Source organism: Charadrius vociferus, unplaced genomic scaffold, assembly GCF_000708025.1.
Source record: "Charadrius vociferus isolate BGI_N301 unplaced genomic scaffold, ASM70802v2 scaffold213, whole genome shotgun sequence".
Lineage (NCBI taxonomy): Eukaryota > Metazoa > Chordata > Aves > Charadriiformes > Charadriidae > Charadrius > Charadrius vociferus.
In genome coordinates this window covers 4,665,485-4,679,006 of record NW_009647828.1, presented here as the reverse complement: position 1 = coordinate 4,679,006, position 13,522 = coordinate 4,665,485, and the positions used below count along the sequence as shown (strand labels likewise).

Below are 13,522 nucleotides of genomic sequence, written 5' to 3'. Positions count from 1 at the left end.
ATGCCAATCCCGACTGCTACTGATAACCCAACCATGTAGGGTTTTGTTCAAAACTTGTATTCAGTGTTAATCTTTCTGGTTCAGGTGTTTTAAATTTTGGGGAAAATATTTTGTCCCTTAGACACACTGATGCCTCAGTAAGTGACTTATCCTTGAAAAATGCTCAGTGAAGATTTTTTAGAGCAAAAATAGGATTAGATTGAGAGAACCCTTAAGAGCCTTAAGAACAGACTAGTGAGAATGATTGCAAGGTGTAGGCTACCCCTTGGGTCCTGGAGGTGTAATACATGCAGTATCTAAAAGAATAAGTAGGGTGAAAGAGCACTGGAATTCATAAAAGAACTAAATATGAATAAAATTGAGAGGGCTGGAGCAGTATGGAGAAGCACTGATTTCTCTGGGAATCTTGATAAAGTTTGCTGCTTTTTATATTAAAACAAACAAACAAAAAATAAAAATAAAAAACCCCTGTTTATTTGCAGATGGATGTCGTATTTTTTGCTTTTGAAAATAGAGTGCAAATTAATGACCTAGTTTTGCAGTACCTCGCAAGAAACCAGCTGAATTAAGTAATTTTAATTTTGTTATATGCTTATTCGTAAACTTATGTTGACAATAAGTGTATTATCTTCAGTGTAAGAAGCAGGCTGTACTTGATTTTGGTATTGGTAATCAATGACACCAAAAAATATTGTAAAGTGTTAAAACTGAGGAAGATGGTTACGTGATTCAAAAGTTAGCCTATGACAGACCTAGCTCCAGTCTCCTGTTTCTTGGGGTTTCCTCAGTGACCTTGGTCAAACAGCTGCATTGAAGCTTATCTATGCCTTTCTTTCTGTAAAATTAGGTACTGCACTGGTTGTGTGAGGATAAGCTTATTAAAGTTTGAAGTATTTTATATGATGTCATGTTTGGAATCCTTACCAAGCATCAGCAGTCATTAAGAGATGAAATGAAGAATAGAGTAATAGACAAGTGCAGAATAACTTCTTGACTGGAAAGTATTTGATCAGAGAAAAGAAACTTAGCCAGTCATGCAGGAATCCCAGGCCAAAGCAGTAGTTCTAGTTAGTCTGTTACCTAGAATTTCCAAACGAGTAGATAAATTAATTGCATAGGAGATGTACAGTGGATCTTGTGCTTGGATTGTGCTGGCCAGGCTGGTGCTGCACTCAGATGCAGGTGTATTTTAGGCCTGGCAGGTGAGTGGACTTTTGCTGCCTTCTTAAGAATTTAGGAGCGTTACATACATGTTTGTTTTAGTCTACTGAACTAGATTTCTAACTTAGCCCTGGTCTGAACATCAGTTATCACTAGATTTGCAAGAGCACTGCTAGTAAAACTGCAGTCCTGGAAAATGCACCTGGGAAACTCAGCTTTCTGTGCTTGTCTTGAGGGATGATGGACTCTGAGGAGACCCAGAATCTTGCTGGATCATCGTCTCTGGCTGATACAGAGATGCAATGCTGACCTCTTGTGGAGATCAGATATTTTTTGAAGGGCCACACCATTTTTCTGTAAAAGAATTAATTTGGAAATGTTATTGCTTGCTTCCCCTTCCTGATTAGAGTGTGTTTGTGTCTCAAAGTTCTCACTTCGTTTTTTCAGAACTTGGTACCTGGAGAGAGGACCAGTCTTCAACATAACAGTCTTGTTGTGAGCCCCCAAGTCGCTACACACGATCCTCCTCTGAAGTCAGCAGTTGGAAGTAAACAAACTGCTTCAGTAAATACTTCTCCTTCATTAAGTTGGTTATCAAATCTAACAAGTGGAAATGTGAATAAAGAAAACAAAGGTATGTGCAGAACCAGTGAAGAGTGAACTCTGTGGCTGTTTGTCAGAAGAATATATAGATCAAACCTAGCAGTATCTTGCATTGAGAATGATATCATCTGCTTGCTGGGATGGACGTTCAGTGCCTGTACTGCAAAACTGGTCCATGGCAATCCCTTGGAGTAAAACCTGGAAGGGTTAGCATATTCTTTTTTGAAAACTGGATTACTATTGCATTGATGCAAGTATTCTTGAAAATTCAATTTCAGAATGTATTTATTTTAGAATGTGTGGTTTTAAAAACTCTGGAGTATTGAAGAAAGTTAAGTGAAAAGAGTATTTCATCTGCACGTATTGAGGGGAAATTCATATATATGTATGTACATACATGTACGCATGTATGAGTATCTTGTCTTAAAAAAAAAAAAATCCAAAGCGCGTACTTCTCTTGGTTAAGAGAATTAATCCTTGCTTCATTCTCAGATGTGTTCTTTTCTTCATTTCAGAGAAACTGCTCATACCTATTTCAAAGAATGAAAATAAGCCTCTTCAGACACTCCCTAGTTTAGCTAAGCCTGCTGCAGCCCTGCAGACATTCAACAGTGCAATATTAACACCTGTGAGCAACAATAATACAGGTTTCTTGCGGAATCTGTTGAACTCTTCTGGAGGAAAGGTATATGAAAAATTTTGTTTTACAAGCTTGAGTTGATGGCAGGCTTAGACTACTGTTCTAAACCTGTGAACAACTACCGCAGACACTTGTCACAGTAGGTAAAATTCTGTCTTTATTTAGGAAGTGGGACTTTATTCAGCGTCTATGTTGCAGTGCTCTGGTTAATGCTTTCTAGAGTAGTAGCTTAGTGGTACTATCAGCAAGTCTTGGTGAGGGATTGAGAACCAAGTGATAAAGCAGATTAATTTACTTAAGCTAGTGTCTGGCAAGTGCATTGATTGGCATGTCCATTAGAATCAAAAAAGAAGCATCAGGGAACTTACAAGTGGAAGAAAAAAAGTTCTGTGGTAGGTGACTATCTTTCTCATACCTCATTTGCAGACTGGTTGACTTCAGATGTTCCTGAGCTTTATTTGCTCCTATAGATGTGACTTTAAAATGATGGGGTAAAATATTGGCTGCATTTCTGTTCTTTCATATAAAGAAAGTCCTGTTCAATGTTGTATTTCGTGGTTTTCTGCAGCATTGCTGAAATGTAAATCAGAGCACAACTTCTTATGCCAGAATGTTGTAGACAAAGTGTCAGAAATGGCATTGGCATTTAATGATGGTGAGTTTCTAGACAGCAAAGTTCTACAGATTTTTGTTTCTCTGTGTGATTGTGAGCTCAGGTGAAAAATTTTGAAAGTGGCAAATATCTTTAAAGTCTGCAGGATGAGGCAACAGAAAAAAATACCAACTTCTGGTTTTGCTCTTCCTCTTTTTTCTTTTTTTAAATCAGACAGACAACGGACTCAAGAGTACACCCAAAATTCTTGATGACATTTTTGCTTCCCTGGTGCAAAATAGAACCATTACAGACTTGCCTAAGAAACCTCAAGGATTGACAATAAAGCCTACGATAATGGGCTTTGATACACCCCACTACTGGTTATGTGATAACCGCTTGCTATGTCTTCAAGATCCCAACAATGAAAGTAATTGGAATGTCTTCAGGGAGTGCTGGAAGCAGGGACAGGTAGTTGTTTTTTACATTTTCCGTTTTCAGTTCATGGGCTTTGCCCTTTAGTTGAAGTGCAGGTGCAAACTTACTGTAATGATAAATAACGCTAAACCTTCATAAAATATACTGCATGAACATTGTTAGGATATGTATCTTCCTATTTGAAATCGGTTTCTAAACACACTGCTGAACTTATGGCTCTGTATAAAAAGCTGCCTCGTAGCTTGAAATATAGAATGATCAAATGCATGGCATAATTCTGGTAAAGCAGGCTGAGCATTTATTTTTTAAAATAAAATGTTTGCAAACTGCCTGTATCCAAATGTTCAGTACATTTTATGCATTATCCTATTATGGATGGGATTAGAATTTTTGGCGTGTAATAATTCTTCAGAATATATTCTTCTTCATAGCCTGTAATGGTGTCAGGAGTGCATCACAAATTAAATGCAGACCTGTGGAGACCGGAGTCCTTTAGGAAGGAATTTGGCCAGCAGGAAGTAGATCTGGTTAACTGCAGGACCAATGAAATCATCACCGGAGCTACTGTAGGGGATTTCTGGGATGGATTTGAAGATATTTCAAGTAAGTAGTGTGAATTTTTGTTCCAATAGGTAAAATATCTAGCAGCAATAATCTTGCCCTAGCACAAATTTATCATCTTGAGGAGCAGCAGCCTCAAGTAGTGTAAAAGATGTTCCAGGCTTTCTCTTTATTGTGGACAGCATGTCTTCAGGAGTATGTTTGGCTGCCTTTTAGTCTTTTGGGGAAGCATTCTGAGAAAGTTTGGGATTTTCCTAGCAAGTAGGTTCACCTGTCAGCTTTTTTTCCCCAGTTGAGTGAAAAATGAAAGCACGTGTAGGGTTGGTGCTCACCAGGTAATAGGATTTTACTGTTTTAACTTGCTGGTGCCTTTTGTTCCTAAGGAACCAAAGTTATTCTGTATAAAAATGGGTTTAGGGGAGGTGAGTATGAGGTTTAGCATTGTTTTCACTTATAGGTATGAACTTTTTCCAGGAGAATTAATACTTGCATCTGGGGTTCTACTTAATCTGTTTACATCACACAAACTTCTGTAATTTGGTACTTGGGGCAAGAAGAGCGGGAGCTGGAAGGCTTGCTCACACCTTTCTTCTGTTACTTGATCTTTGAAAAGTTGGCTTTATCATCAGTTACTCTATCCTCAAACACAAAACAGATGCCCAAGCGAAATTGTAGGAAGTGCTTGGGGAGGGGAGCAGGTAAAGGCTACTTGTCTAGTCTGAAAACTCTGTACTGTCATAACACAGCTGTCACAGCAGCAGTAGCAGACTAGTGTCAGGTAAACTGCATGTTTTTGATTCTATGTGAATAGTTGTGGAATGAACAGGATTTTAAATTAAGATAAAGATATCTTTTGTCTTGATTATTTGGATTTTGAGTTGTACAACTATTAAAAATTAAGACTTGTTAATATGTTTGACATTAGGTCGTCTGAGAACAGAAGAAGGAGAGCCAATGGTGTTGAAGCTTAAAGACTGGCCTCCAGGAGAAGACTTCAGAGATATGATGCCTTCTCGGTATGTAGTTAAAGAAACAGTTCATGATTTGTATGGTATACCCCCAAAATAATGGAATGTAGGAATACTGTTAAGTTTTGACATCTGCTCAGCTTTGAGAAGCAGCTGGTCACATGTGAACCTTTTTGTTTATCAGAGGTGTTGCTACTGCAGTTTATGTAGTTTGTTGTATTTATTGCCAAGTCAAGTGAGTACCTAAAATTGCTAACAAAATCACAGAATGGTCAGGGTAAGAAGAAACCTTTGGAGATCATTTAGTCCAACCCCCCTGCCAGAGCAGGGTTACCTACAGCAGGTTGCACAGGACGGCTTCCAGGCGGGTTTTGAATGTCTCTGGAGTGGGAAACTCTACAACCTCTCTGGGCAGCCTGTTCCAGTGCTCTGCCACCCTCAAAGTAAAAAAGTTCCTCCTCATGTTAAGATTGATTAAACTTCGGAAGCTTCCTAAAAGCCTGACTCATTTTGAAATCTTAAGTTCAGTTGAAGTCTGGGTTTTTTTTGCCAAACATACTTAAATATTCTGACCTACTGTATTTGATATTAGTTGAGATGATTACACAAGGCAATAGCATTGCTCCAGAGCAGTTAAAAACTTATCTGCTATATTCTTGTGTTATGTTTTGTTCCTTTTCATGGTGTCCAGTAAACCTCCTGGGGGCAGAACAACAGTTTCTTGACTGGAGAAAGCTTTTGTTGCAGTCTATTTTAGCGTGCTTTCTATGTGGGTTCTTAACATTAAATTGTGCTCTATTACTTTAGGTTTGATGATTTGATGAAAAATATTCCATTGCCAGAATACACTAGGAGAGGTGGCAAGCTGAACCTTGCTTCTCGACTTCCCAACTATTTTGTACGACCAGATTTGGGCCCCAAGATGTACAATGCGTACGGTAAGGAATTGTTCACTTTAAAGGTCACATCCATGCATTCAAATTAAAAATTACTGCAAACTAAATGAATCTGTGATGTTGTAGATAACATGATTAATCCCATAGATCTGAAAACTTAATTTTGGCTCATTTATAGGTGCTAGTGATGTGTCCAGAGCATTTTTTGATGTTGTTAAATGTTTGTTTTGTCCAGGTGGGTTCAAGCCAATAATACTTACTCCTAGTCTTCCAGTCAGCTTGCTGCATGTGTGTGTACACAGCCTGTCTTTCCTATAGCTGGCAACATGTATTTGTTGTTTTGTGACTTCTGGCTGTAACACTTTTTTGATACTTCTTTTTGGGCTGTATCGTTTAGTTTTTAATCACTTTTTGAGCCGTTCTTTCCATAGCTAGTTCATCTGCTGTCATTCAAAAGGCATTTAAAACTTTAAGTGGCATCATGGCCAGTAAAGAGATTGTGGCTACTAAATACTGTAGCAGCTGCCTTTGAACAAGAGACTGTTTCTGAGAATACTTTATTTTAAACTGCTATGGAAACCCTCTTCTAGCAAGATGTAAACAGGATTTTTATATATCATGCAGGCCTAGGTATAGGTGCAGGTCAATGTGTCAGCCTGTAAACTAATCGCTTGGGAAGACACAAACAAGATGGGGCAAGGTCCTGGATATGAAGTATATTGCTGTACTGGAATAACTTGCTGATAACAGTAAAAGCTCTTTGTTTTGGGTTGGGTTTTCTTTTTTCTCAGACAGTGCTGCCAAGAGTGGCGTAAGATTTCTTTTTTTCTTACTAACGTACCTGCTACTCTTTTGTTTCAGGCTTAATAACACCAGAAGATAGAAAATATGGCACAACAAACCTCCATTTAGATGTGTCTGATGCAGCTAATGTTATGGTTTATGTGGGTATCCCAAAAGGCCAGGCTAATCAAGAAGAAGGTAAAGTCTTTCTCGTGTCTGCGGGGGGTTATTTCTGTGGTTGGAGAGAAGGTCCTTTAGTGTAACTGCTCATGTTCACTCTCAACAGAAGTGCTTAAAACCATACAAGATGGTGATTCTGATGAATTGACAATTAAGCGTTTTACTGAAAGTCGAGAAAAACCGGGAGCTCTATGGCACATTTATGCTGCTAAAGATACAGAGAAGATCCGGGAATTCCTTAAAAAGGTAAGCTGTTATATCTTTAAAAACTTATCTTCTGTCTGTATAGATTTGCAAGTATGTATCCTTGGAGTTTTCTCTTCCTTTCTATCCCAGTTGTTCTGGAAACAAATGTACTGGAGTTGTACCTGACAAAAATTCTCGGGTGCTGTGCATCTTGTAGGATCTGAGGAGGGTAGCGAGTTGAAGCTTGACGCTATCTTGCATTTAGATATCCTGCTTTTGCCCACACTTCTTATAGCACATGGATGATGTTATGTAACGAAGAAAAAAGCTGTTTTAGATTAAAGCAAAACCACAGTTTAATATTAAACTAGATCCTTCTTAGAAGTATGCATATGAGATGTTCTTGGGAAATGTTGAGCGATACGTGGCATATAAAGTTCTTCCTGTTCTCTCCCTTTTCCTACCTTTTTTCCCCCTATACCTTTACGAGGTTTCGATTAAGGGAAAAGCATGATGCATTTTGGGTGCTGTTTTCATTGGAGTTAAAGGTTTAGTAGAGATGTGATATTACACCCAGAGGGACTTGTTTCAGTATTGAAATTCACCACAAATGGTCCAGAGTTCCCCATGGTCTTAATTCTGGAACTTCTTTGGTGCTGTAAAAGTGGAAAGAGTGAATATTCTGATGTTTAAAAGGATAAATGTGATGGAACAACTGTTGACCTTGTCAGCCTGACTACTGTCTTGAGCGGAAGCTTAGAGAGGCTACAGCAGATTTGGTTAGTATTACCAAAGAACAAATCTTAAACGTGATAAAACATGATGCTGACGTTGATAAGCATTGCTGTTTTGAGCTTTGACATCTGTCTCCTCACTGGTCTCTTGTAGTGTACTTGCCTGCAGGTGTGAGGCTATCAGCAGCTTGTTTTGGAGTAGAACTAAGCTGTTTATCTCCTCCCAAATGAGTTTTTGGGCTACAGTCCTGGGTGTAAATGATTGCCACAGCAAACCTGGATTTTTACTGGAACTTTTTTCATAAATTCTCTCCCCACACCCCTCGAATTTCTCTTCTAAAGTGCCTGTTGTGCCTCTCAGCCTTGTATCTCCTGAAAACTAGTTAGGACCAAAACATCCTCTGTTTCAGTCAGTGAGCACACTTGACTAGTGCTGGCCTCATGGCAGACACCCACTGAATTCCACTGTCAGTAGTTTCTTCCAGTTACAGGCTATAGTAGTGTCAGAGTATTGATGCCATATATGACAGTGTTTCCCACTGTGAACACACTTCTGTTTGTTCTTACTGTAAACCGGATTTATTTGCATTTCCTATATCCACATTTGCAATTTGTCTGTGAAGCAGGAGGGACTTGAGAAATGATGAAGTCTTGACAAGTAAACCAAGGACTGAATGAGAATCCAAACCTTTCATTGTGCAACTCTTACACCTGAGCACATGGTGCAAGTCACTGTATCTGGCATGCGTGCATATGGAATACCACAGGTACATCTTGATTGTCCAGTGAGACTGGTATATTTATAATACCTGTTGTATTGTGACTTTTCAGGTAGCGGAAGAACAAGGTCAAGAAAACCCTGTAGATCACGATCCCATTCATGATCAGAGTTGGTACTTGGACCGATCGCTAAGAAAACGCCTTCATCAAGAGTATGGAGTTCAAGGCTGGGCTATTGTACAGTTTCTAGGAGATGTAGTTTTCATTCCAGCAGGAGCTCCGCACCAGGCAAGGACCAGGGGACACTGTTACAGCCTGACCCCTTGGGCAGATGTTTGAGCACATGGCTAATGCTTGTTTGTTCTCTCTAGGTTCATAACTTGTACAGTTGTATTAAAGTTGCAGAAGACTTTGTATCCCCAGAGCATGTCAAACATTGCTTCTGGCTCACTCAGGAATTTAGATATCTGTCGCATACGCATACAAACCATGAAGATAAATTGCAGGTAATTAACCAATGCTCAAGATGAACCCTGCCCTTGTTAATCCTTTCAAAAAAAAAAAAAATTAAACAACCCACAAAAACCACCAAACAACCCTCCCCAATCCCATAAGGGGTGTGTCCACACAACCCAAGTTGCTTTGATGTTCAGATTGGCTTTAATGTATTGGATCTTGAAGAGGAATGTCCATCGGGTTTTGAATTGTTAGTTTTTAGCAGTTTTGAGGAAGCCTTCTGAAGCTTTTCCTGAGATTCTTTTGAAATGTTTCCTTCTTCCATTTCTTTTGTTTTCCCTCTATGTGAGCTTGCCATACTCTCCTCAAGCTACAGGGTTTCAGTTTGTATCCTGTTAGAATTTGACCCTTATTTTCACAAGTTAATGATTTAAGTGAAGCTCATGCTGTTTGAACTCAAAGGAGAGCCACAAGGTGTGTGGGGAAGTGGGAAAGTTGTGCAGGTGTGCTCTGTATGTCAGAGGCTTCCAACCTGACCCGAACCATGCTGTTTCCTTGTAAAACTAAACACCTTTGCTTTGCTCCTAGGTGAAGAATGTCATATACCACGCTGTTAAAGATGCAGTTGGGATACTGAGAGCGAACGAATCCAGCCTTAGCAGACCGTAAAGTAGAAAGCCTTAACCACACACTATGAAACAGAAGCGTTGGCAGCTGTTTTAACTACTCAGTCAGGACCTCTGTGGACTTTGAGATTATATGAATGTTACCTCATCTTACTTTCAGCAGTACCAGAGGATCGTGGTACTATGTTCTGTGTATTCTTCCAATGTTTACAAACCTGATATGTATATGTAGTAATATGTATGGACTGTGGCATACTGTGAATGCTCAGTTGCAATAGAACTCTATATGGAGTTGCTCTCCAAACTGTACAAAATACCTCCTATAGAACTGTCGGAAACGATTCCAAATTACTCATTGGAAAAATATTATTCAAGACATTGTAAAGCTCCAATTTTTAAAATTTATTTTGGGGTGGGAGGAAGTATGGAGTCACCCACTTTAATAACCAATTTGCATAAAAATAAGAATGCAGTTCTGGAATTTCACATTAACATAGAACTAGCATTTAAAAGTAGCTTTAAGCTATTGTATAGTAACATAGAGATGGGAGTTAACCATCTTTAGGTAAATGTATTTAAATTTCTAAATGTTAAAAGAAACTTTTAATCAAATGTCTTCTGTTTGAAACTGCTCTTTAATTTGAACTGATGTTTGATTCTCTGGTTTTTAACACTGAATGGTCTACATAAAATTCTTCTATTTCAGATACTGTTCCTTGCTTGCCTTCTTCAATTGACTCTTTAAAATGTAACTAATTTGATGCAGCATTTTGGAATTCAAAAGCAAGTTGTGTATTGTATACTGTTCATAATGGTTTGTAAAGTAGCTGAAGGCTTAGGGTATTTCATTTAATGACAAATCTGTTCACAGCTTTTTTTGGTTAACTAAAGCATGATTTAGCTTGACTACTGCTTCTCAGCCAATGCCACTATTACGGTCTGTATCAAAAGAGTTTTGCAGCTTCAGTCTTAAATGGCACAGACATTGCTCCAAAATTAGAGAAAGACTGAAAACATCGTAAAACTTAAAACAGGCAGAGGGGTCAAGAGCAGAAAAGTGCATCTGTCATCTAACAAGATAAGTGGAGATAATATGAACCTTTCTGTTCTTCAGTGTCCTTTCCAGCACTGAAACGCATCGGTTAGCTGTTGGGAAAAGCCAGGCAGGGGGGAAACCTCCTAGTTAAAGTTCAGAAAAGTGACTTTTTGTTATGTAACACACTGACAAACTGCAAATTCCCCTCCCCATAGTACTTCACCTGCTACTAATGATCAGCATTAACTGTTCTGAGTCTCTCAGATGGCAGTATTTTTTTAGAGAAACTTCCTTTTATCCATCCATCAGTATCCAGAGTGGAGCTGAGACTGCAGTGACTTGAAGGGAGTAGAAGTCTCTTACGTTAGAATAAAGTGGGCTCATAAAAGGTTTGTCTACTGTGAGTAAGTACATCTGTTTCCTTCCTTTCGAAATTGAGACAAAAGCAAGTACTCAGAACAACTCAAGGAGCAAAACAAAACCATAAATAAATAAGTTGATGTGTGGTTTTGGCTTGGCCCAGTTAGCGTGTGCGCCTTCCCCAAGGCTGTCTGCAGCCACCTGCTCCCTCTGTGTGTCAGACCTGCAGGTCTTTAGGTGACCATTTACAGCTCACTTTGCCTGTGCCAATGTCCATGATGCTGGGTGAGGAATTGGTGCAGTGCAATTCTGTGGTGGTCTCCTTGTGTGGCAAAATGTTCTGGTTCACTGGGTGTATGCTGCTGGCTTAGATTCTGCTGAACAACTGCATGTTGTTGCTGTGTTCAGTGAGAACTTCCTCCACCTCTACTTGCTGAGGCCTCTGATAGTAAAGATTGGCTGCTTTCTAGTCACTTCTGTAAGGACAAGCAATTAAACCCTTGATTTGGCTTTCACTGCTCAAACTAGTTAAGTATCCTTAAAGGCAATGCTTTAGCTGAACGTTTGTTCTTGCAGTATCAAGTTTGAAGTAAATTAAACAAAGCAGTCCAATTCCTTTTCTTGGAGCCAGCTGGAGTAGCTGTGGGGAGCTGGCATACAGGTACCTTATCTCTCAGCCAGTGGGATGAGTCATGCTGATCTCATACACACTATTCACACACATACGCATGAAAAGGCCCATTGTTGAAGTTGCATTTTGAATTTTCTTAGCAATATGCTGCTGTTCAGTCTGTTTTTATTGCAGCTGTTACCTATCTATCCAATCCTACTGAATCTTTAGCTGCTTTTTTTTTCTTTCTGATCTGTCCTCTCTGGAGTTTTACAATCATGAGAAACAAATAGTCCCGTTTCTGTTAAGTTTGGGGTGGAGATGGAACACTTGAATCGGAGTTATCCAAAGGGATGCACAGCCCTGAAGCCTTAAGGTTACTTTCCCAGCTGTATTCGTTGCCCCCTGGCATGAAGGTGAATGGTGCTCTGCCCCTTCTTGGTTTTTATGGCTGAACCTGAGAGTTGTTGGACAACATCCAGGTGCCTGTGTGCATCATCTGTTCTTCCACCCTTGCTCTTGGAATACAATTATTTTATAGACTTAGTTTTCTTTTGGTAAGTCTTCCTTAAAATTAGAAGCTCTTTCCTTTGCCTGTGAGCCTCTTGTGGCATTGACACATTGATGTGCAGACACAGTGGACACTTGCTTTACAAACTGCCTTTTCTGAGTCATGACATTAGTTTTGCCTGAAGTTTTCCCTTGAGAGGAGATACATCCCTCCTTGTTTTGGATTCCCTTGATGCTAAAAATGTGCCATTTAAGCAGCAGATAGCTCATCATCACTTGTAGTTGTGGGACAGTGAAGTGATAGTACCTGGAATAATTAAGCAAATGCTAACAAAACACTCCGTGTAGTGACTGCCTGTAAAATGACTATATTCTTTACTGGATTTGCAAATGAGCAGAGTGGGTAACAAATGCTACTGCTCAGCAGCTGTGATGGGCCACAGCTGTTCTCAGAAGTCTGGTAGATACAAGGTTTAGTTTTTATAAATCTTGAAAGACTGAATATTTTAATTATGTGGATTGGTTCTGGGATCAGTTCTGGTCCCAGACCTGACCAACTGTCTGCGAGAGCACTGCAGGTTACCTCCCTTGGCACAGCCCAGGGCAGAAGAGGCCTGGCTGCTGTCTCAGGTCTAGTGAAACACACCACCACCATCCTGAATCAGGGCACACCACCTGCCTCTGCCAACTGATGTCTCAGCACCTTCCCACTGTCAGTTTCAAGCTTAGCTCTTTGAGCTGCATCTCTGTCCTACCAGCTGGGCTCTTTCCCCCCCTCCACATGTGAGGGGTGCTAGATAGAGATGTTGCTCTTGCCTTCTGTTCACCTTTGCTGAAGATGTGCTTCCCTGTCCTTCTGCCAACCTTCCCCCAAAGCAGGGAGGTTGACCCTAGCCAAAGTGCTCCTCTCCATTCAGCTGTAGGTGCTCCAGCTGCCCTCTCTTGCCCCTGAAGAGACTGGCTGATGAGGAGGAAAGCAAATCCCCTGAAGGCATGCATTATCCCTTCAGAGTGCTACCAGCCTGACTCCCAGGGCTGCTCTCATTGGCAGGGCTGACATTTGCCTTTTAGGAGTGTGACTTAACATGTGTCTTGGAGTGAAAAATAAAAAAAAAAAAATAAAAAAAAAAAGCTTCTGGAGGTGGCCAAGATAAAAGGGCAGGTCCGGAAACTTTCTCTGGTCACCCACCCTTCTCAGGGCAGAGAACTCCTGTCCCTGAAGGAATGCCACGCAGCAAGACTGACAGCCTCAGCCTGCCTTTGCTAGATAAGGCTCTGCCTGGACTGAGCTAGAAGAAAGCAGCTATTTTAACAGCTGCTCTGACTGAAAGCTTTTCTTTAACTATGCTGTGAACTATGTGCTAAAGAAGAAAAAAAAAAAGTGTTATAAAACTAGGAGGGGGCTGGACAGTGGTTGTGAAAGAGTCTGAAGTGAAGCCAAATAAAATGAATCATGGGATCA

At 40.0% G+C, this 13,522-nt stretch overlaps 1 protein-coding gene across 1 annotated transcript in view; it reads left to right on the top strand.

The window, feature by feature from the left end:
• KDM3A (lysine (K)-specific demethylase 3A) overlaps positions 1–10,249 on the top strand; it is a 31,175-nt gene extending 20,926 nt beyond the window's left edge. The window contains exons 15-25 of the mRNA XM_009882518.1: positions 1,609–1,795; positions 2,280–2,449; positions 3,231–3,467; positions 3,866–4,037; positions 4,921–5,011; positions 5,771–5,901; positions 6,721–6,840; positions 6,929–7,068; positions 8,574–8,750; positions 8,834–8,968; positions 9,507–10,249. Of these exons, the coding sequence (XP_009880820.1) occupies positions 1,609–1,795; positions 2,280–2,449; positions 3,231–3,467; positions 3,866–4,037; positions 4,921–5,011; positions 5,771–5,901; positions 6,721–6,840; positions 6,929–7,068; positions 8,574–8,750; positions 8,834–8,968; positions 9,507–9,587 (1,641 nt within the window). The 3' untranslated portion in view covers positions 9,588–10,249. The remainder of the gene's footprint in view (positions 1–1,608; positions 1,796–2,279; positions 2,450–3,230; positions 3,468–3,865; positions 4,038–4,920; positions 5,012–5,770; positions 5,902–6,720; positions 6,841–6,928; positions 7,069–8,573; positions 8,751–8,833; positions 8,969–9,506) is intronic.
• The last annotated feature ends 3,273 nt before the right edge of the window (positions 10,250–13,522 follow it).